This window comes from Cornus florida, unplaced genomic scaffold (genome assembly GCF_030987335.1).
Source record: "Cornus florida cultivar Cherokee Brave unplaced genomic scaffold, ASM3098733v1 CherokeeBrave_3.0.0_Hap2_Chr01, whole genome shotgun sequence".
Classification (NCBI taxonomy): domain Eukaryota; kingdom Viridiplantae; phylum Streptophyta; class Magnoliopsida; order Cornales; family Cornaceae; genus Cornus; species Cornus florida.
The window spans coordinates 96555879-96580407 of record NW_026775571.1 but is presented as its reverse complement, the minus strand read 5'-3'; the positions used below and the strand labels follow the sequence as shown (position 1 = coordinate 96580407).

Here is a 24529-nt window from a genome sequence, read left to right as displayed (position 1 = left end):
TTTTATATAATTAACTGGCAATATATATATATACAGTAATGCTTATGAGATAGCTTGATATGGTGAGTAGGAGTAAGTTTTAAGTTGTGGCAAATCTATGAAATGGCCTGCTTAAAACGTTGTACCAATGATATATTAATATGAGTTTTCAAATTTTCGTAGTATATTATAAGTTTAGGTAGATGGTTTGGTTGTTCAGAAGATGTAATGTTTGATTTGGTGAGAAGTCTTTGTACTGTTCTTTGTTTTCACTGTCAAAATTCTCGCTCACACACAGACACACACACATATGTACACAAACATACATAGTTGTTGATTTCTTGGTCACAATTCTTAAAGTTCTGGACACATTGACTTTTTAACATAAGATAAATCATTTATCCAAAATAATACCAAAATTGAGATTAAGATTTAATCTTATAAAGGACCCTTAAACCAACCCTACTTGTATATCTCACGTGGTTATATATATTTTGAAAGCTCAAGCCCAATATAACTCAGGTCCATTTCAATAGGCCTGGTTCAATAAGGTATATAGAACAAACCAACCTTAACTAATTGATTCAAGAATTTATCAAGACCTTGTGGCCTAATGGTATCTCTTCTAGCTCTCAAAGTGGATGGTGAGGGTTTGAATAGCCAAAGATGTAAAGTGAGTGTGTGAATATGGTGTGTGTGAATTTCTTGCCAATGACCTGAAAAAAATAAAATAAAATAAAATTTGGGTTAACTAAATTCAGGCTTCATTACACTTGTTTAATTTAAGACTTGGTGATACAAAGTCCAGAAGTTGAATACTTTGACCTAAGTCACATAGAGAGGGAGCAAGAGCGAATTCGATAGCGGAAGCGCAAAAAGGTTAAAATTTAAATAGCATAAAGTAAGAACGGGAACGAGAGCATGCACAAAACGTTAGAGCCATAACGCACTTAGAGTGTAAGAGCGGCACCCGTTGAGAATAATTATGATTGTGTAAATTAATTTCGAACTATATTTATGTGAGTAGATTATGATATCAGTATAATTGATGACGTCATGATGACATTATCTCTCACTCACATAAAATAACTGAATTACTCCGTTTCTCATACTACTTTTTATTGTCTAAAATCTTAAAATAAAATTAACCACTTGTCTTGTTAAAAAACAGAAATTTTAAAGTAAAACTTACTAAGTTCTGCTTTTCTATTTCTAGGTAAAAAGTGAAATGATGCACTCGATCCTGCATGCAATGAAACTTCCTAAGAGAAATCCCAATAATGAGAGAAGCTTTGGAGAATCAACAACAAATTAAAGAGAATGCTACTAATATATGAGTAACTTTTTATTTCCACTGGAGAACAGCACCACATCAAACAACATTGCAAGATCAACCATAATTGAGGCGGAATATGTCATTCTGCACAAAAAAGCTTCCTTGCGGCAATGGAATCAAGTGAAACATCTGCAACATCACAAACATAAAATAAAAAACCAAGTTATTTTCTCACACACACACACATATATATATAAGCTATATATTATTATCAACCATCAAATCATTGCCATAAGTTGAAAGTCATTCCCATAAATATCATAGTTTTGTGTTGTTTAGATGTTACAATTGGACACATTTTACTGTGATGTAAACTAAATTTCAAACTTTTTAGTTTCTTATATATAACGAGCCAATCCCCAAAACAACATAATTTAAATTGATCCCAAAATATGCTTCATGGTCATGGACTACTACACTAACCATGAGCTCAACTGCTCAACACAATACACCCAAATATATATATATATATAGAGAGAGACAGAGAGAGAGAGGTGCAAAATAACCTGGCTAAATCTTAGGGAGTGTTCCTCTCCTGCCAATTGGAGGCTACCACTAACGAAAACCATGATGCCACCAGTGAAGGATGATGGCTGGGAATCAACGGTGCTAATTGTGTGGCGGCATTGATCGAACGGTAGCTGATTAAGCTTACCACAGATGTCATCTACCCCTTGTATCTTCTGTCCCTCAAAGGTGAGCATGGAGGTTGGTTGGTAGAGAGATGAGAGACGAGTTCGTTCATTGTCAAAGAGATGGTAGTAGTGATCCACAAATGCCCTCCCCACCAATTCAACTTGTTCCTCCATTCTCCCTCTCTATGTCTATATATCTATATATGTATATGTATATGTATTTCCCTCTCTCTCAACTCACCCTTGCCATGATAATATAAGAGGGAGATATTTGCTATGGAGTACAAAGAACATGACCAAAATTGGAAAAGATGACGTTGGACTTTCCCAAAAAATAAAAATAATAAATAATATATAAATAAAAAGTAAAAAAGAAATACGTGAAATTACTATTCTGACCTCCAGCATGTTACAAATGCAATTTGCCAAGGATAAGGGAGGGCACAATGGTAACTAGCCAATAAGGGCATCTATGCAGCTGTATTCGTACGCAAAGTTGCATAGTGATGTGTGTGTGTGTGTGTGTGTGTGTGTGTGTCTATTTTTGCATGAAGTGAGTTGAGGCCAGCAGACTTTAATGGCTTTTGGCCGTCCAAAATCACTTTTTTTGGAAGAGAACCATACGTTTTTTTGGAAGAGAACCATAAAAGATTCAGAAAACAAAAGAAAGCAAATGACCTAAACTGACAGAAATAAGCTTTGATGAGGAAAGTTTCTGTGTTGGGTTTTTGCTATCCCAAAGCCGAAAGTGAGGAATATATTCTTTTTCTCAACAATCATACCTCCCGAAAGCAATAGTACTACAACCTTCAACAAACCATGGGATCAGTGTATAAAAAAACTATTTCTTCAGCTTTCAAAATATATAAACACACACATATATTTAAGCTAATATAAAATTTTAATTAATTTATAAAAGTGTAAATCAGATATAAACTAAAATAGTTTAAACTAAATAACTTACAGGCCATAAATTTCGAGTAATCTTTAAATTTAAGACTTATAACAACTTATAAGTATTAGGAGTATTACTAGTAATAGTTAACATGTCCAAATTTTTTATATAAAAATGAATGACGGAATTTAGGAAGGAAAAAAAAAAATGAATGACGAAATCTTAAATGAAATGGTACAATGTTGCAGATTGGGATACTCCTAGGAAGAAAAAAAGAAAGAGAGGTTTTCAAAATTGATTTATATAGCTAAAGTAATACTAAAAGATAAACATGAATGTCGAGGATTACCATAAGATGCTGCAGACATCAAAGCATAGAAGAAAATATGGTACTTCTCATAAATGTTTATGCAGCAAAATCTATATATCCACCAACAGATTCAGAGGAAAATCAAGCCAACATATGTGCATGGTGCAAGATACACATGGTTCAGCAATGAAGAGGATAAAAAATTTATTATTATAAAAAATATAGGAAGAAACGAAACATATTCCTCACATCTCTCCCAAACAAATTATGTTTTAACAAAATCATAATGGAAAATCAGTGTATATATAAACATAAAGCTAAAAAACATAATGGAAACTCAGTGTATACATGAACATTAAAATGTTGTATTCTACCAAAAATTTCATTGCCACTATAGTAGCAGAAAAAATAGTATCCCAAATAGTAGAGAAAGGCTTTGTTGAGTACTAAATAACTGTATCCCACCTGATAGGCTATAATGCGCATCTGCTGAAGGTAGGCTACAAGAGTGCTGATGAACATCAATACATAACATGCAAGAATCTATGACAATATATCATTTGAACCCATATATCAAACGTTTGTATGATTTTTCATCAGGTTTAAGTCCCATCTTCAACATTTGATCATGTAATTTCATGGCTTTCCTGAATTCCTTTTCATGACAGAGCCCGCTGATCATAACAGAAAAACTCTCACTGCTGATCAAATTCTTTTTACTCATGTAATTAAATACCCTAACTGAATCTTCAATCCTCTTCTCTTTAAAAAGCCCATTAAGGAGTAAGTTATATGTTGCTATGTCCAGTGTACCTTCCAATTTTTCCATCTTATTATTCAGTGCCATAGCTGAATCAATCTGTTTGCTAGAGCAGTAATGCTCTATCAATGAGCAACAGCAAAAAGAATCAGGAAAGAAACCTTTCTCTAGAATTTCATTCATAAGCTCCTCCGCTTCTTTCCATCTACCTTGATCACATTGAGAATTTATAAATGTAGATATTTCCGATCCACGAGGAACAAACCCTCTTCTAATCATCTCTGTCAACAATTCACTGACTTCCACCGAAGGATCTTCCTTGCAAAGAACATTAACAAATGCATTATAACAACTCTCATTTACTTCAACACCACTTTGCAATATACTGCGGTATATCCCAATTGCTTCCTTTACTCTTTCTTCATTGGAAAATGCCCTCAGCAAACACCCATAAGAAGCAGCCTGTAATTCAATCTTTTCATCACAAGCTCTCTTTAAAAACATATCTGCTGCATATGTCCTACCCAAGTCAGCCAGCTTCTGAATGATCGAATCATAATCTCGTAGCAGAAGCTCTGAAAGAAATCCCTTCTTCACCATACAATCCATTACCATTTCAGTCAATTGAACATCTCCAAATCTACAAGCCCCATCAAGAATTGAACTATAAGTACTAAAACCCGCATCGAGCTTTCTATTGCACATCTCAGTTAAGTGATCAAATGCAGCTTTGAAGTCCCCTCTTTTACTATAACAATCAATAATCTGATTATATATCACAGAATTATATATATTCGTGTCTAAAATCCGAACAATACGCTCAAACTTCCCATCTTTGCAAAGAACCCGAGCAATTATAGACAATGTAGACTGATTAGCTAAAACCTCATTACGCAGCATCATACCATAGAAAGACCATGCTAATCTAATCTCATTTTCTTGTTGTAACACATTCAGCAACGCATTACAGCTACGAATTGAAACAATATATCCATTCTCTTTACATTTCACAAAAACCTCTAAGGCTTGCAAGAAAAAACCCTTCTTGCAAAGACATTCAACGACAGAACTCAAAACAGGGGAGTGTGAATCCGTACCTTGGCATGCTTGGATCAAGGAATTAATAATCTGGGTCGGTGGGTAGGCTTGAATTAGAGAATCCAATATGGGTTTTGCGTCTTGGGTGAGTCCGGACACGATTAGGATCTGGGTGAGTTTGCAGAGGGTTTCGAGGTCTGGTTGAAAACCTAAATTCGACTTGACCCAATTGAAGAAAGCGAGGGAGGTTTGTGGGTTGGTTTGGGTTTCATGGAGGATCTGGAGGAAGAGAGATGGGGTTAGTTTGGAAGAGATATTGAGGTTGCGGAGAAGAGGAGTCCAATTGTGTCTCTGTAAAAGGGTGGAAGAGATTTGGGAGACGAGTTGGGTCTGCTTGTAGTGACTTCTCCAATCGAGAGGTGTTGGTTTTGTTAAACCTGAAATTGGTCTGTTGAAGATTGGAGGTTTGCGATAAGGCATTCCAGTCCAGTGAAGCTGTGGCTATGGTGTTCTTGACATCTTCTTCTACTTTGATGCAGTGAAGAGCTTCGATTTCGACCTAGTCAACACTGGTAGTATACAGTTTGAAAGAGTCAACCTTAGAAGATTGGATAAGCTATAAAAAGGCCAAATGTGGGCTTCGTGGGTTAGGCCCAACCCTTAGTCTCAAGTAACGATACTGTGGCTTGTTGCCAGACGTAAAACCCAATTTTGTTTGGATAGACTGTGAAATGCTATTATGTGCTTTGGGGGTGGGCCCAATTCTTTGTATCACCAATGTGGCTTGTTTCCAGACCAAAACCCAATTTCCTTTGGATGAAGTTTTTTGGACTTGTTTGACAAGCATTTTTGTTTCGTATTTTTGTTTCAAAATCAGTCTAAACAAAAGAAGCGGCAAATTTGTTACTTTATGCCGAACCATATATATATATATAATTTTTTAATTTTTTATAGATTCACTCGCCTCCCCATTATAGATTTGGTGGGAGTCGAACCTTAAAACTGATTGTTTCATAAAAGGATAATGTTTAGTTACTTTTCAGTAAGTAGGGTGAAATTACTTACTCCTATGTGATTTAATAATAAAATAATTCACACCTAAAAATCACATCATATTTAATAATAAAATAATTTATACCTAAAAACACTACATATGTTTATTCAATGATTGATTCGAGAAAATAAAAAAATGTGTGAATTATTTTATTATTAAAGGTAATGTGTTATTTTGTTATTTGGCCACATAGGGGTGAGTAGCTTCACCCTACTCACCAGTGAGTAGTTAAGCATTGTCCTTCATAAAATATCATATTTGTTTATTAAAAAAATCAAATTTGGAAGAAAGAAAAATATATTTGCTTATTTTTACAGTTTTACTACTCAAGCTGAACTTCTTCTTTTTTTTAGTTAAAATAATCAAGCTGAACTTGAACAATTGTAGTGTGAATTTTTTTTTTTTAAACCAACATAATTAAAGAAATATCTTTTTACAATCACTCAAACATTTATTTTATTTATTTACTATTTTGCTCTGAAACATAGTATAACAAATTATAGTTATCAAACATGTAACTCTTACATAATAAATTATAAAACATTGCTTCTTTTGCCATTTGTTTCATTCAAGATGATGGCGTTATATATTAAAACGATAGTATAGAATAATGAAATGTAGGATATTGAAATCACGTACTTGGTGGGTAGTGTGGAGTCTAATAAATACTATACACCAAGTTCAACTTTGTAAAAAATTTTAGAGTTATTTTGATAATTTTTGCACTTATTATGTTATCCTAGTGCGAGAATATTTATTCATTCTGAACTATTGGTATCCGTTGACATTATAATAATTTATTTTACAACTGTTCAACGTAATTCTAAATTTTGAGTAAATCAAATAAAATATGTGTTCAAAAAAATAACAAAAGAGTCAAGATAAATATAAAAACTATAACAGTTGATATTAAATAATGAATAATGAAAATTTTATATTCTCTTAATTTAGAGAGCTGACTATTTGGAAGTCAAATTAACCAGAACTGGATCCACTCTTATTATATTTTATGTGTAATAAGGAACCCCATTTGCTTAATTGATACAGTATATTACATCCAACACAGCATTCCCATGCATTTGCCACCGACACTACACAGCCTGTACCACATACATGTGACTCCATTATATGTATAATGTATTATATATACAATATGTGTAGGTCAAATAGTGTCATACACAAAATGTCATTCCACATCAAATATTCAGCTCTCTCGGACAAGGCTCTAAAGAAGGATAAGTGGAGTACTAGTTGCATCTGTTGTCAAACAACGACAAGCACACTTCGAATTCCATGTGCGCGTGAGACGAGGAGATTATATGTATTCGATGATAAATTATAAAATTTGCAACCATCATCCTTGGTTCAAAAAAATAATAATGTTCTCGCTTAAGACTGACCTACTTAATTTTTAATCATTTTAATTTTATATACAAGAGTACATGTTTTACAATTATATATATTGTAATGTTACTGGGTTTTTTGTCCCTTAAAACTTTTAACTCTCATTGTGAATTATTTGATTTTCCATCTCAAACCATGGATTACCAAATATATATATATCGTGAAACCATTTTTTTGCTATTAAATTTTTTTTTTGGAATGGAACTCAGAACAGTAACTGGTCCATTGAGTTTGCAATCACATTCCAATGTATTCAAGAAGCTCTCCAATAATTCAAGTTGGGGGACCACCATTTCCTCATGATAGGTATATATATATATATCTGCAGCTTATATAAGTATCAATCCTACTTTTTAGTATTTTATTTTATTGGTTAATGTGACAGGAATATACGTTGGTCATGTTCATTACCATAAGCTCTTTTACCCACCAAAATTTCACTGCTTTTATTCTGTTTATTGTGATTGATTATTAAACTTTGTCACGTAAAGCTTATACAAATCAAATAAAAAAAAGTCAAAAAAGCCAAAAGATAAGTGTGTGTATATATATTTTTAATCTATACCGGCTTATATGTATTATATGTGTGTGTTTGTGTGTGTAATTTTTGACTGACCAATAGGCAATAATATCTCAAGAATCAGTTGTTCCGGACCTCCAAATCCAGTTGTCCATATGATCAATCAAACATTCATATTCTTACATGTAACATGTAGACCCCACACCTACTATTCTACAGCTAAAATCAATTCATGGGCAGCCTGGAATTTTCGTGCCTATCTGACCATCATCTTTTTGGATCTCGTTTGCTTGTGCACCTCTATATATTCTTACTCTCTCTATATTGCCCTTCTCAGATGTCCCCATATTACCAATCTTAGACCAATCCTCGCCTAATACGAGTGATTAAAATGGTGCTTAAATTGCTTAAAATTCGAGTTTCGAGTCCAAAGTCACACCCTAAACTTTTTCACATAGCACAATTGCCTTTGCATCCTTATTTATTCACTAGCTATTCAATATATTTGTTGTTTATATGGGTTTTTTTACAATATCGTAGTGATGCACCTTGGTCTTCTTTCGTGCACAAAGAAAAATAGAGATTATCCTACATACTAGGGTCTCTTCACTCTTTCTTTGTAGGATAAAATTAATTCTTTTAATCATAGGTTATTTTTAACGGACATGAATCAATGTAGAATCATGTCATATTCGTCTTGTGCATAAAAACGACACTATTACAGTGCACGTAAGGCATGGAAACCCCTTCCACGTAGGAATGTAACCCTTTTAGTTTTAAAATTCATGAACAATGAAAATAAACGAGTAATATTTAGAACTCCCAATGTTGTGAAGCATTATACCCACATCCGACAACAGATCTGCTTGGGAAAATTTAGGATAATTTGGGGCATCTTATAGGGCAAGGTTGTACATGTGCTCTATACCCGAGAATTACATCGACCAAAATAAGTATACTAAATTTCCAGTTCTACCCTTTGTTTGAATAAAAAGCTTATAAGAAAACAAATCTATTTATTGCTCTTCTCCTCCATCTCAAAGATCCAGCAGACGAAAACAGATTCTCCTACTTCCCAATCCTTCCACCCAAGATGGAAAGAAGGGTTTCTCCAATGTCCACTCTTCTGTTTATTGCAGCTCTCGTTGCTTCTCTTTGCTCATCATCTCAAGCAGATGAATCGAAAGGCACATTCGAAGACAATTTCAATATAATGTGGTCTGAAGACCATTTTAAGACCTCCGAAGATGGCCAAATCTGGTATCTCTCCTTAGACAAAGAAACAGGTACATATAACACAAGTATCAATACACATATACATATAATATATTTATGTTCATAAGTTGTTTTCTCATAAAAAATGGTTGAATAGGTTGTGGATTTCAAACGAAGCAGAGGTACAGATTCGGGTGGTTTAGCATGAAGCTCAAGTTGGTGGGAGGCGACTCTGCCGGTGTTGTGACAGCTTATTATGTAAGATTCAGTGTAATGTCATCGAATTTAACACTGCAGAGATTTGAATTTTTACTGTATTTTTGTAGATGTGCACGGAAAATGGGGCTGGGCCGACGAGAGATGAGCTAGATTTTGAGTTCTTGGGGAATAGAACAGGGCAGCCCTACCTCATACAGACCAATATCTACAAAAATGGGACTGGAGGCCGTGAGATGAGGCACATGCTTTGGTTTGATCCCACTGAGGACTTCCACAGCTATTCTGTCCTTTGGAACAACCACCAGATTGTGTAAGTTCTTTTTGCTGATTTATAACCATCTTTTAATAGTCTAAGTACATTATTATTTAATCACCGATTACTATAACCTAGTAGCTTTTTTGAGTTAGAAGTTTTCGTATGAACAAATGAGCGTATCAGTTTATTGTCAATGAAAAAAAAAAATGTACCATTATTTGAATTTCAATTCAGATTCGAGAATAATTATGTGTACAAAAAAGTTACAAGTTTGTTTTTTCTCTCCCAACATTCTCGATTGGGTGATGCTATCTCATTGTATATAAAAATTTGTGTTATTTATTGAGTTGTTGTTATGACAAGCTTAATAAACTAAGCATTCCAACCACATTAAAGAGCATAGTATAAAACAAATGTCTTAAAGAAGTATCTAACATTATAATGATCAAATCAATTGTGGCAACATCAAACATGTCCACATTCCAATGCCATCATTTTTGGGTACATAGCCATGTACATTGGCTTATTTTCAAACTCCAATGGGGCCAGTACCCTAACACTTGTACTAGTGGGGATCTTTATATATATATATGTATATATCAAATGGATCACATTTTTTCTTAATCATGGTAAATCACTTAGCCTAGACCATTGAGCCCCTTTTTAGTAATCGGCTTTACCATAATTTTCTGCACCATCCAAGGCTTTATAAGACATTGTAGCATGGCTAACATTTCTTTTTCTTTTTTATGGCAAATAAGTTCATACTTTCACTTTTATCTTTACAAGACTTGAATCTCGAGACAGGAGAAATACTATTAGATTACAATCTCGGTTAAACAATAATTAATTAACAAACCGAATCTTATGCTAAATTATGAAAAACAGGTTTTTTGTGGACAAAGTTCCGGTAAGGGTATTCAAGAACGCGGATTATGCAAACAATTTCTTCCCCAATGAGAAGCCAATGTACCTGTTCTCGAGCATATGGAACGCCGACGAGTGGGCCACGAGGGGCGGGCTCGAGAAAACGGACTGGAAGAAAGCACCATTTGTGTCATCCTACAAGGACTTCAGTGTTGATGGTTGCCAATGGGAAGACCCTTACCCTGAATGTGTATCAACCACCACCAAAAACTGGTGGGATCAATATGACGCTTGGCACCTCTCAGATGACCAGAAAATGGACTATGCTTGGGTGGAGAGAAACCTTGTTATATATGATTATTGCAAGGACAGTGAGAGATACCCAACCTTGCCTGAGGAGTGTTCATTGAGTCCATGGGATTGATTGATGAACATGAGATCAATTATTTTCAATTTTCTTAGTTCATATTATATATATATATATATATATATATATTTGAATCATATATTGTATTTTTTATAATTTTATAAATCGTTAATGATTAGGATTGAATCTTGAAACCTATGTCCCATTTTTGGGGGCATGTCACGTGACTATAGGCTACCATGAGTCGACTTCCACATAATTTCAAATTCATTTGCCATTGTTTTATTGGATTATTAATTTGAAATTTATTTCATTTATTTAGTTATATTATTTATTTTCAACCAGAACATCATCTTATTTTTCATCATTGGTTACATGCATAAAAGAATTAAAAAGGTGTGGATATTGCTAAAAAGCAGTTCTACCTTTAGAGAAAAATGTTAATCACAGCATGAAATTCAAATAATAATTTTAAAATAAACCGATTATAATATGATTTTTTCAATTTTCTTTCCATTTTTATGATACTCAATTAAATATGCTCACCATATCAAGAAATTTTTTTAAAAAAAAATTAAAAATATGGTACGGAATTCTAAATTTTAATAATAAAATATGATTTTATAATTTACAATAGATTTATAGTCCCTATACAGATTTAAGCACATTAGTCATAATTTAAATAATAATTTTTAAATTTAAATGATCTATATTATTCCTCACGGGTTCATGTTGCACACTCGCACACCCTTCATACTTGGAAACACTTGGTTCAGAAATTGTTGGATTATAAGTGAAACCTCCTCTCTATTTATAGACATCAGAACTGCTAGATATACATTCTAATCCACTCTTAAGATTAATTTTTCAGAAATTTCTGGTAAGATCTCTATCATTCTATAGATTAGTACAACAATCTAAATTCTCTAACACTCTCTAAACTATTCTAGAAGACTCTAGAACCAAAATCTTTGCCCTTGACATGCAGATGTCATGTAGTATCGTGTCACTTGCATGGCAAAAGCTACTTTGATTGGGTGCTTCAAACATACAAGTATATTCGGCCAAAGAAAATCAATATATAGTAGTTGGTTGAGATCAGTTTTCAAAATTAGGTGTACCGTGTACATGACCAGTTTCATAAAATGATGTATTTCTATTTTTTAACAATCATAAAAATTGATTGCTATCGAACCCATGGTCAAGGGCGGAGCTAGAAATTTTAACTTCGGGGACCGAATTATAAAAATGAAAGGAAAAAAAAAAACGTTAGTGCGATACACGAGACTCGCTCCATTTTACCAAACTAGTACTGATTAAAATTTTAAAAATTTATAAATCAATCATATTATAATTTTCTTTATAATATTACTCTTATTAGTATATATTTAGGAAAAAAAAAACCTAAAAAAGTAGTCATGAAAAATGATATGAAAAAGGAAAAAAAAATAGAGAAGATGAAGCATAAGTTACAAGTAATAGAAGAAGTTGTAAGAAAAAATATTCTTCAAGAATTAGAATTTATTCAACAATTGTTTCAACTCTTTTAAAAGAAAATTTTGATTAATTTGATTCCACTTTGAGAAATATATGTCATTATTACCTTAATAAAATATTAAGAGATTTTTTTGAATTTTTTATTATTATTATTTTTTTGTACATTTTAACTAAACAAAATTTAACAAAACCCAATTAATACAATTAATACAAAAATAGAGAACTGCTTTAAAAATGTATGCAAATGTGTCATCTAGCACGTTTGACTTCACAACTAAAAATATTACCATAATTAACATTATTATTGTTACTTAGAAATAAGAGAGAGTATAGAACTCTATATTGTATTGATGTTTGTAATATGTAGTACAAGATTACATGGGGTTTATATAGAATAGGTCATATGTGTAGAGCAAGTCATTACTAAGTTAATACTATATATAGTAATTAGAGTAGGTTAAGACAACTATTATATTAGGTACTGCTATATAAGGTAATGATATATTATAAAATATATTTTAACAATTATTGTTAACATTCTTATCATCCATATGACAATATTTTAATTTTTACTATTACTCCTCAAACTTACTGATAAAGATGGTTATTAAATATGAGGTAACATTAGAGTAATACTTTCTTCTCTTAAATTCATATAATAGAAATTATACCAGTGTACATGTAGATGTAAATAAAACAAATGATATATTGCAGTAAAATCTATCAATAATGAACTTATTTTTTAATTTTACATGATTTGAGTTTTCAAAAATAGGCTTTATAGGTCCGAATACAAATTTTATACTATTAATTTATATTTTAATAAAAGTACATATTTAACTCAAATTAAAATAGATCATATATGGATTTAACCCAAGTTCCAAAGTTAAAAGGTTTTAACCAAACCCGTCCCATTAAGCTGTTCTAGTCCACCCAAAGTCCGGTTTATAGGTTCAAATCGGCTCATCTAAATATGTTAAGGCTAGTCCGGTTTATAGGTTCAAGTCGGCGGCTCAAATAAATATGTTGAGGCTATTTCAGTCAATTACTACGATCTGATCTTTTGATCCGGTGAAAAGAATCGTATAATTGAGCTTTTGACGTCGTTTCTCTCACTCTTCTTTTTCGTCTTCGGTGAGAAATTCACAGAAGCAGAGGCTTTAGAGCAGCCCAAAACAATGGTGTGCGAAAAGTGTAAGTTCCTATTCCACCTCTTTTATGATACAGCACATGTCTTACGTATGTATGTGTATATATGCGTGTATAAATCTGTATTTACATAATCCTGTATATATGCATCTGGGTTAGGTTAAATTTTGAATTTCCTTTATGGAGCAGGTGAGAAGAAGCTGGCGAAGGTTATAGTACCAGACAAATGGAAAGAAGGGGCTAGCAACACCACCGAAGGAGGTGGCCGCAAGATCAATGAGAACAAGCTCCTCTCCAAGAAAAATAGGTCATTCTCTCTCCTCTCTCTCTCTCTCTCTCTATATATATATATATTGTAGTATTGAATGATTTGTTTGTAATTCTACATTGGTGCAATTGGGGCATAGATAAAGGAGCAAGCTAATTGAAATATTGGACCCAAAATTTTATTTAACCGAATTGCTAATTCGTCTGACCTAAAATATTCGTATTTATAATTCAATGTAATTTCTTGATGTATCTCACAAATACAATGCTTTCGCTTTTGTAATAGTATTTTGTGCACATAGATGTGGTTTACCTTGCGGCCTTGTGTACAAAAGGTCAGTTTAGAAGGGTTCTCAAATTGGTATTTTGTGCACAAATTTTAAAATCTTATCGGTTTTCTTGTAAATTGATGCTTGCTTTGCTACTGAATCTTGATGGACTTTGTATAACTTTTAGTGCGATGCTGTGAGTTTTATGATTGAATTTTATAGTAGATAAAATTGTTAATGCAGACAAAGGTGCTTGTGCGTAAAAATTGTTTTCTTTTATATGCACGGAGGTGCAAAAAATTGCAAGTAAGGAAAACCAACAGATTCACAGCACGATACACTCAAGAATTGCACTAAGAATCTTGTTTATTGCTTAGACTATACCTCTGGAGCACAAGGATACATAATACAAAGAATATACAGATCTCGTCACTACTTTTTTCCTCCCCTTTTCTTATTCCTTTCTCAGAGTATTTATATAAGAAGATTTGGCTTGATTTTCGCCTATCCAATCCCTCACTCTCAGGATTGGAGTTAATCCTAATTTCGGCCATGTTTAGCTCCGTTCCATTACTTACTGATTATGTGGGATTTCCAAGTATCATTGAGTTGATGTGGCTTGCCGATCAGCCTCATTGGCTCGTTCAGGTAGCCATGTGCACGGTCCAAGCTGACACTACAATGGCCACTTGTTGCTCTGTGGTTTGTTGTTACCTCGTACAGATCTCCTGTTACTATTGGAGGGTAATTTCCCTCCACAATGCACTTAGTCGTTTATAGAAAAATATGTTTTTGCTTGTTCTGTACCTGCAAAGAAACCCTTGAATACACTGTTTCAAATTCACCACTTGTAAATCAAAATAATGAAAAATTATTTGAAATAGTAGACCAGGCTTTGTTGAATCAGGCTGAATTCCATTGAAAATTGTCTCATATATATTTAGTTATACATACTTATCAAATTATATATATATATATATATATATATATAGAGAGAGAGAGAGAGAGAGAGTTATACACATACATATAGATGCACATAAATATACATAAGTAGATGAGAAAAGGAACTAAAATTAGGCATAGACAATATCTATTAACATTTGGGAAATATTTGTGGGATTCTCAATGTTTAAATTCTTAGGGGTACAACATAGAGAGGTGTTAATATTCATTATAATCAAATGGAATTAACTGTTGTATGAAACTTAACTATCTTAAGCCTAGTTTGGTAGGAGGGAAGGAAGGGAGAGGAAAGGAAGAGAGGAAGAATGGAGCAAGCTTCCCTAGTTTGGGAAGGGAAAGGAAGAAGGAAGGGAGAGGGAGGAGGGATTGAAGAGAGCAAGGATGGAGCAAGCTTCCCTAGTGTGTGAAGGGAAAGGAAGAGGGGAAGGCTGGTAGGAGGGACGGGCCAACCCTCTGGGCCCATCATCTTGCTTCCAATGCAAAAGTGGGAAGAAGAGGAGAGAGAAATAATGATATTTGTTTAATAAAATTGAAATGGCATTATTAACATCATTTAAATGTATTGATTTATACAACTAAGGGTATAGCATTAAAATGATAATATTATCTCTTTCTTTCCCTTCTACCCAACCAAGCAAAAGGAGGGATGGGCACCCTCCCTTCTCTAGGAGTGCCTTATCCATTCCTCCTCTTCCTTCCATTTATATTTCCATCTCTCTAACCACACGAAACATAAGTCTTGACTGATAAAACAATTGTGTTTAGTGTTATCTCTCTCCCTCTCTCTCGGTAAAAGTTTAAAACAGAATGTACTAAGGAGGGCATACCCTCCACTATACAATAATAACAACATAAAGGGTGAACTAAACAAAAATAGCATCATGGAGTTGCCATTGCAGCTGTAACATCCTATTCTCCCTTGTATTACTGTTATCTCCTACTATATCATTATCATACTATGGTTTCTACTGACATAGTCACAGAAACAAATTTTATAATATACTTTGAGAATGCTTATATTTTAATTTCTATTATCTTTCTTTGATAAGATTTTTATTATCGTTAAGCATTTATAGGTTTCCAGTGGGCATGGACATCATATTGCACTTACAAAATTGGTTGTGTTATCTTTGAAATTTTGCTTCGATATGTATGCTCCAATGCAGTTATATTATTCAATATTTCATTGATTGTACATCTTGCATGCTTGACCTTCTTTGCCTATTTATTGTGCATTTGATTTACTCATAAATTTATCGCTTTGCAGATGGACACCATATGGAACGACCAAGTGCATTATCTGCAAGCAGCAAGTACATCAAGATGGGAAATACTGCCATACCTGTGCTTACTCGAAAGGTAGTTTTTAATACTTCTAAGCTGTATGTAACTTTGCAATTTATTCTGAAACCGCTTTCTACTGTGCAGGGGTATGTGCAATGTGTGGTAAGCAAGTACTTGACACCAAGCTCTACAAACAAAGCAATGTATAGTAGAAACAAGTTGCTGGTACTTGAATCTCTGTTTCTCTTCTCTCTTCTAAAAGCCAAAACCAGATCTGATTTTCTAGAAAGGTTTCCATTATGAAGCAAAAGCACACCAAATTTGTCTATGAGACTCGAATATTAACAATTAGGTTTTGTGTATTTATGCTTGCTTGATAGGTTTATTCATGATCAAAGAAATGCACTAGCATAACCCGTGTTCCATAAACATTGTTGTAGACTCGTTTTTTTATGCGAAATACATAATTCTGCTTTGTAATTTTTTTTTCTCCTCAGTTTATTTATGTCTGTGCATGTTCTTTCTGAAATGGAAATCTTGCTATTGCTTGGATCTTCTTTATTTGCCTGGATATATGTTCTGTTAGAATATCATATTGTTTGTTTGGTTAAGTGAAGTTGAGATATTGAAAAGAGACCTTTATTTTGTTGCCTCCCGATCAAATATTGGGGGCAGAGATAATTGGAAATAGGTTGATTCAAACAGTGGGAACAATTTGATGATCTTGCCTTTTGAAAAGGTGAACAAGGTATCATTCAAACGGTTTTTTTTTTTTTGGGTTGACAACGAGAGTGTTGGGCCTCTTAGAGCACTACATAGTCAACCACGTTGAATATGCAGTTCCCTCATCTCATATGCACCCGACGATTATTGAGAAATTTTCTGTGAGTGACTCTAAAGAGATTTGAACTCCCCACCTCCGACATGTGAGATGAAAATTTTGTCAGTAGGTTATCCCATTGAAGTTATTCAAACTGGTGCCTGGAGACCTGGTAGCGAGGATGCCAATGGAGCGGTATTGCCCCGCTTCAAAATAGGATGGGTTCGGATTGTGTCGTAAATTCATATTCAAGATGAAATGTTTTTAGAAAAAAATTTCTTCACACAATATAGCAGCCGTACGTGATGCAAGAACCTCAAGGGGGGGCCTAATTTCATATTTCAATGTATGGGTGCGTTGGATGAGATGAATTTGCACATTTTTCATTTGTATTGATACAGGATTAATGCATTTGATGGTTTACAATCAACCAGTCTATGTTGGCAATTCTTAGGGGTTTGGTTATGATTGAATGTGATTATTTCATGGGTTTGGTGATGAATGAATGTAGTAAACGGTGAATTGAAGTAAATGATACTTTCTTGAACACTTCGTTTTAATGAGAATGTTCAAGTTTGCTTGATTTGTCACTTAACAAACAGTTAGAGAATTCTTTCTTGTTTTTTTCTTTTCTTTTTCCTGTCATGCCATTTGCTTAGATTCTGAAGACAGTTATCCGCGTTGTTGTTGTTGTCTTCGTTGTTATTATTATTATCATTTACACAAGGTGCTTAGCTTCCAATGAATGTAATGAGTTGTTGAGAGCTTGTGACATCCTAGTTAATCTCCACATGTGATGTTTGTTTATGTGGAAACAAACAGCAATCGGCCTATACGTGACCCTTTTTCAAGTCCGCGACTCATATTGGTCAGTTTACATTGACTTTGTCCGAGTCCGTTACACTGCGACTGCAACCGATGTTATGCCTGTGACCGTACTACAAACAATGCATGCATGATGAGAAATCGACAGTAACCCACCAAACCAAGCTGGGCATAATCATAATGAATTCTACTCAACTATAAATATAATTTTCTTGGAAGATATTGAAGAAAAATGAAAATAAAGAAGTTTGAGAAATCACCTTTATCCCCAAAAGACGAGAAACTATAGACAATAGAAAGCACATAAAACTTGTACATATAAAAGTCGAGCATTTTATGTACAGATTTACATTAAATAATGGTGGAAGAAGAACACTTAACGATAACCCCACACAATAAACACCAACCACAGTAACATATAGAGCAACGTGACATTAATCGAACACAAAATCTTATTTTTTCTCTCTTCAAATGGTTGAAACTCCAGAAATTTCCAGTTCTCGAACGTGCTCTGTGATCTGCCTCACCCTCCAGATAACTCGCTTTTGTAGAGAGAACACAATTGATTTTGTGAAATCTCATTCACTTGTTGAATATCTAGAATTCCAGTACTTTTCGATTTCGTCTGCTGTTCTTCCTGGGATCCTCCCAGCAATTAGTGACCACCTGATCATTATATATATATATATATATATATATGATTAAAATGGTACAATCTCATATAAATTATATATGTTACTGAAGAGGCCAAAAAGTTTGGAAGGGCAGACCAAATTAAGGAGAAAAGAGAACCACCAACCTCTCTCCAACCAAATTATACATCCTAATGACCAGTGTTTCTTCATCTTCAGAGAATTCTAGTTCAGATTCTTTACTACTTTCCTCTGAAACAAACAAGCCAATTATTAGTCATTAGAGTATCAAATATGGTAAAATAAAATATAATAATAATAGTCTTCTTGCTGTCTTCTGATTGATGTAGTATTTCATTTCTTGAAGTTCTTAAAGACCATTTTCAAATGGATTCTTATGCAAAAAAAAAATCATTGAACACCACACTCTTGCTTAAAGCTTTTCTGTTCCAAATTTGTACTTCTGATATAAGAAGTCCAGAAATAATATATATATATATATAAGTTTAAACCTAGTAGAGCTTTTGAACAGAAGTAAATATGGTAGAACATTATGTGAAAGTGTTTCTTCTGCTAAAGTTAAAAAAATAAAGAGTACTTTCAATACATGGAATAGGGGTTTTGTACCTCGAGAATCAACAGAAGTTTCATCTGAAGAAGAGTGCTCTGTATCAGCCATTTCTAGAGAGAGAGAAAAAAGACAGAACTCAAAGTCACCAGTTGGAACTAATTGCATGTATAGGAGCTTATATATACACACACACACACACAGACACACACACAGGAGATTGTTGTTGAAGCAATGGAGGCACTTAAGTCGTGATTATTATTATTATAAGGAAAATCCTTGTCGTTCTGAATCCGAATGAAATAGAGGGACTGTGGATCCCACCAGAGAGTCTATGGCCCACCATAATGGTGGGTTCTCTCTTGTTTGGATTCAGATCTTAGGATAATATCACAGATTTTGAATTATGACAGGTTTGGATCATCTTCAATAGTTTCTCGCTAAACATCGCTCCTTCTCCATTTAATGAGACGGTCTATGGCCCCACCATAATGGTGGAACTAAAGATAATATCACACATTTTGAATTATGCGAGGTTTGGTTCATCTTCAATAATTTCTCTCTAAACATTTCTAATGCCCGTTTAGTGGGATAGAAGATAGAAATAGAAAAACATATTTTTTGTCGTTTGGTAAAAAAAAAAAAAAAACAAAGATAGGTCATCTTAGTCATTTATAAATTTCCATCTCTCCAAATATAAACTGAAGACATGAAAATACAAAACTATTATAAATGTTAAATTACAAAACTTTTCGTATAATTAGCATTTTCTCTTTTCTTGCCTCCTAACAAACAAAATAAGGTATTGTCTTATTAAAAAAAAAAAAAAAAACAACAATCTCTTTCTCTCAGTATGTTTCATTTATCTCTTCTTTTATCTCTTTCATTCAAATTTCTTTCATCCTATCAAACGAAGCATAAGTCTCCATGATTAAAAATAAATAAATAAATTACCACGTTAACAAATGTGTATTAGTGAGATAGAGAATCCATATCCGAATGTTAGGGCTCTTATTAGAGTAAGAATGGAAGGTGATCAAAGAAAGTTAGTTGAGAAAAGGAATTCCATATCTTGACAACTTTAATAGGTGGTTGAATCTATTGAGTGGTCGGAAAGGGAATAATATCATATAGTCACCCCCATAATAATTTGATTGTTGTCTTTTACTAAATCTATCAATATTTCTAGTCACTCTAATAATAATTCGATTCTTGTTAACTGATGTATTTGAGTTTTGTCTTTCAAGATTTTTAGAATATGGAGGTCAGCTCTGACAAGAATCAAGTAAAGATTAGACAGCATTTGTAGGCGTGATTAGGGTTGTAATTCGGACTGAGTTATAATTTGAGTCTAATCCATCGTATAAAATGTTAAATTCAAGTTAAACATTAATTCTATCATCAACCTTAACCTTAATTACTCAATCCGTTCCCAATCCATTTTTTTACTTTTAAATTCGAGCTTGCAATTCATGTTTAGATTCCGAATTAATTCGTGTTACTCATATGGCTAATATTGATACTGAAAACTAATATGATCTTGAATTAGTTTTAGATTAAATTATTCTTAAACAAGAAGAAATTTAGAAATTTTTTGTAAATTTTTAATAAGTTACAAACAAATTTTTAAAAAATTAATTCACCTAAATGCTAACATACAACAAATTAAGATTTAACAAAAGAGTTGAAAAGAAAAAAAGTAATCATAGTTTAAATTTTATATATAATGTATTTAAAAATAAAAATATATACATATAAAATAATATTATAATTTAAGTTCAGGTTGCTAGTACTTCAACCAAATTCAACCCTAATTAAATTTGGATCGAAATTTTTCAACCCAAATTTAACCCTAATTATAAAAATGATAGACTAAACTCGTAAAAAATGGAGCTCAAATTAGATTCAGATTATTCAATCCAATTTGCACTCCTCGGTGTGACTCCTTAAATAAATATTTACAACACTGAACACGAATCGAGTAAAGATCATAGGATATCTAAAAGCGTCACCCCTAACAAATTATTGAAACCCGGGGCGCTTGGCAACACTGTCCAATCCAGAGGCGGACCCTGACAAAAAACGTGTAGGGTGTCAGGCATTCAAGAGGTGTCAGGTATCAGGCACTTGTGAGTTGTTCTTCTTGTATATTCACAATTGCTATAATGCTTTTGTTGATCTTTTAATTTTCTGATTTATTTTTTATTTTTTATTTAAGCTTCCAAAAACTATATGATAAACCAGGAATGACAAATCCTGCTATGAGAATTTGGTCGTGTATAAAATTTCATATATACACTATTGGAATAGTTTTTGTTAAACATAGTTAAGTGCAGCTTTTTGTTTTTTTTTTTTTCGCAAGTAAAAAAACATATTTATTGATTATAATCAGAAACACATCCAAATGAGCTTTATACAAAACAAACTCTGAGAAATTATCATTCCATAAACATGTACTTTTGTCTTGTAAAGTATAAACAGCAACTGTATGGGCAATCTCATTCCCTACTATAAGCGTATATACCAAATCAAAATCAGGGTGCCATTCACGAATATCTTCTACTAGAGGGCTAAGTAAAAGAAATGAAGACACATCCAACATCGCAGCCTTAACAATGACCTCTGCATCAATCTCAAACACGATAAGACTGTAACCCCAATGAATAACTTGGTCCATAACCTTTCGAAGTACCAAACCTTCAGCCACTAACGAATCCAAAACTCTTAGAAAGAAAAAAGACGTCAATCGCAACACCTTTCCCCTATGATCACGCAAAACCATTCCACCTCCAGCCTTACATAATACTTTGCAAAATGATGCATCAGTATTAACTTTAATCACGTCCATTGGAGGAGCTTGCCACCTAACAGGATTCTCATAACTATTTTGCCCTGAACAGTGTGATCTCATAGTAGCAAAAGGAGCAACATTACAATTTAAAAATTCAAAACAGTGAAAGTTAAACCATACACTTTTGTGCTATGAATAGAGAGAAAGGGTACACTTTAAACTTATAAACATTTAAAGTATTTTTAACAGATAAAATGTGTATTTTATGTTTAAAGTGTGTATATATATATACATACATATATATATTAGTTGGCACCAGAACTCCCTTGGACAGGGCCATTTGAACCTATCCCAAGGTACAAATTGGGAATGCTGCATCCGATTCCACAACTACAGCACCAGGTTAAATCAGGAAAAATAATAAAGCGTTGGGGAGTCGAACTCTAGACATGTTAAAACCAAGGCCCTTTCCTTACCCCCGGGGGCTTCCGCAATATATTATTAACCATGAATGAAAATATACTTTTCACTGCTAGGTTGGATAATAGATACCATGAAGAAAACTTCAGCATCTGATTTTTTATTATTTTTTCTATTGAAAAAATAAGTCTGAATAATTTTTTAAGAAACTCGTGCAACAAATTATTATTTTATATATATATATATACACACACACACATAAATGTGGAAGCTTAGATACCATGAAGAAAACTTTGGCATATGATTTTTTTTTTATTTTTTAATAAATAATAAGTCGCAGATGTCTCAATAGTCTAATAGATTAATACTTTGAAGTATCAGACTTCGATTATCTATATTTACTGATCTAACTTCTAACAATTCTTACCTTTAAAAAAAAAAAAATGTTTGGATAATTTTCTAAGAAGCTTATGCAACAAAATGGTATTATATATGTATATGTATATATATATATATATATATATATATATATACACATGTGGAAGCTTATATAAATATGAAGGGATCACAAAAGGGTAGATGGGGATGGTGAAATGTCCCTTTCAATAGGGAGGTGATGTGTCCTCCTAACCGTATGCTCCAAAAATGAGAATGAGATGATAAATATCCTTTAAACAGAGAACAAGTTTTCAATTCTGTGGGCATCAAAAGTCTCATCACCCGGTACAGTTCGCTCGTGATACCTCATTTTCGCTGCTTCATCCTAGTCCCATAATAAATCTATTCATTTATGCCACCGATTATTTATTTTATTTTTTATTTTTCTTAGTTGGTGGTATTTACAAACATATGTCTATAATGAAATTTGAATTCTGACCTTATTTTTAAAAATAACAGTCTAATATCGTTAGGTCACTAACCCCACGCCGGTTTTCTAGGTAACCATTCTAAGAAAATATTTTGAATCTTGTTGTTATTTTCAGATTTTTATTTTTAATTTTTTGGTAATTGCCGATGAATTATGATTTGCTCGCTCTAAAAAGGAGTTTGATTCAAGAAAGACATAAATAAATAATAAATAAATAACTTATTCTAACTAAGCAAGGTAATATATATGAGTGCAAGAAGAAGAAAATTTTGAGATAAAAAAATAATAATAATATATATATATTAGAGAGAACTATGAAGAGGAAAAAATTAGGGTTTAATTGAAGAAAGGGAGGCAAATTTATTTGGAAAGAATTAAAAGAAAATTGGAGAAGATATAGAGTACGAAGGGAAATAAAGAAAGAATTGGAGAAATTAAATTTTTTATTTTTTTTAAAAAAGTAAATTTAGGGGGGCGTTAGGTAAAATAATATATATATATATATATATATATAATATAAATAATTTCAGAAAAAGCATCGTCTGATAAAAAAATAAATAAAAAGGGACATAAAAAAATGAGACGAGACTTGATACACCAAATACAGTCCAACAAAGAATTTTTATTAGTAGTATAACTAGCTAGTGTGTGGCACACACATACACATATGTTTCTAGTTCGAACCTTCACTTAAGGAGTGTATTATGTTGACATAATAAATAGAAAAACAGATTCAACTTAGGGACCAGTTTCATTAATCTATTCGGGACTGGATGAATAAGATTGTGACAGGTTCATGTGCTCCGAAGGCTCATCAATTCATATCTTTATGTCAGGATTCGTATCTGAATTCGAATTCGAATTCTAGCTGGGTCTAATTCAATTATTTTTAATCTACTTAAATCCTAGTTTAGTAGAATAAAACTTGGATCCAATCAAATCTCAAACAAAATCCAATATATTTCATGTGTATTTATACCCGAATTCGGTTGGGTCCACGTTAAGACAAAAAGATGTCAAATACCCTGTAATATATATATATATATTAGTGTTATTTTTGCCCAGCAATGACGAATGGACATCAGAGATGTGGAAAACTTGTAAAAAATTTTAAGCATTCTTGATTTATAACTCCGAAAACAGTTATTAAAAACTCAAAAAATAAAAAACAATTTTATGAGAATTATAAAAGACTATTATCTAAAATCATATATTTTTATAATTGAATTTTTAAAAAACTGAACCAAACAGAATTGTTTGTACAAATTTTTATTTTCAATTTTCTAACAACAAAAAATTATTTTTATAGTTACATTTAATT

The 24529-nt window shown here is 32.7% G+C and overlaps 6 protein-coding genes across 6 annotated transcripts; 2 read left to right on the top strand and 4 right to left on the bottom strand.

Moving 5' to 3' along the window:
- Window positions 1-1065: 1065 nt before the first annotated feature.
- On the bottom strand, window positions 1066-2893 carry LOC132307949 (nuclear transport factor 2B). Its single transcript, XM_059805857.1, has 2 exons — window positions 1822-2893; window positions 1066-1444 (listed from the first exon to the last, which is right to left on the bottom strand). The coding sequence occupies exons 1-2, from the start codon at window positions 2122-2124 to the stop codon at window positions 1370-1372; spliced, it is 378 nt and encodes a 125-aa protein (XP_059661840.1). The 5' UTR covers window positions 2125-2893; the 3' UTR covers window positions 1066-1369.
- A 149-nt stretch (window positions 2894-3042) lies between these two features.
- Window positions 3043-5531, bottom strand: LOC132307939 (pentatricopeptide repeat-containing protein At4g21170). Its single transcript, XM_059805845.1, has one exon. The coding sequence runs from the start codon at window positions 5431-5433 to the stop codon at window positions 3712-3714; it is 1722 nt and encodes a 573-aa protein (XP_059661828.1). The 5' UTR covers window positions 5434-5531; the 3' UTR covers window positions 3043-3711.
- A 3421-nt stretch (window positions 5532-8952) lies between these two features.
- LOC132307931 (probable xyloglucan endotransglucosylase/hydrolase protein 8) lies at window positions 8953-11041 on the top strand. Its single transcript, XM_059805834.1, has 4 exons — window positions 8953-9217; window positions 9304-9404; window positions 9473-9675; window positions 10510-11041. Exons 1-4 carry the CDS (start codon window positions 9025-9027, stop codon window positions 10910-10912), a joined length of 900 nt encoding a protein of 299 aa, XP_059661817.1. The 5' UTR covers window positions 8953-9024; the 3' UTR covers window positions 10913-11041.
- A 2353-nt stretch (window positions 11042-13394) lies between these two features.
- Window positions 13395-16764, top strand: LOC132307917 (uncharacterized). Its single transcript, XM_059805809.1, has 4 exons — window positions 13395-13546; window positions 13691-13808; window positions 16268-16359; window positions 16429-16764. Exons 1-4 carry the CDS (start codon window positions 13531-13533, stop codon window positions 16491-16493), a joined length of 291 nt encoding a protein of 96 aa, XP_059661792.1. The 5' UTR covers window positions 13395-13530; the 3' UTR covers window positions 16494-16764.
- A 1453-nt stretch (window positions 16765-18217) lies between these two features.
- LOC132307923 (MYB-like transcription factor ETC3) lies at window positions 18218-19382 on the bottom strand. Its single transcript, XM_059805823.1, has 3 exons — window positions 19189-19382; window positions 18729-18813; window positions 18218-18595 (listed from the first exon to the last, which is right to left on the bottom strand). The coding sequence occupies exons 1-3, from the start codon at window positions 19295-19297 to the stop codon at window positions 18508-18510; spliced, it is 282 nt and encodes a 93-aa protein (XP_059661806.1). The 5' UTR covers window positions 19298-19382; the 3' UTR covers window positions 18218-18507.
- A 1769-nt stretch (window positions 19383-21151) lies between these two features.
- LOC132278282 (uncharacterized) lies at window positions 21152-22040 on the bottom strand. Its single transcript, XM_059780085.1, has 2 exons — window positions 21587-22040; window positions 21152-21201 (listed from the first exon to the last, which is right to left on the bottom strand). Exons 1-2 carry the CDS (start codon window positions 22038-22040, stop codon window positions 21152-21154), a joined length of 504 nt encoding a protein of 167 aa, XP_059636068.1.
- Between the last annotated feature and the right edge of the window lie 2489 nt (window positions 22041-24529).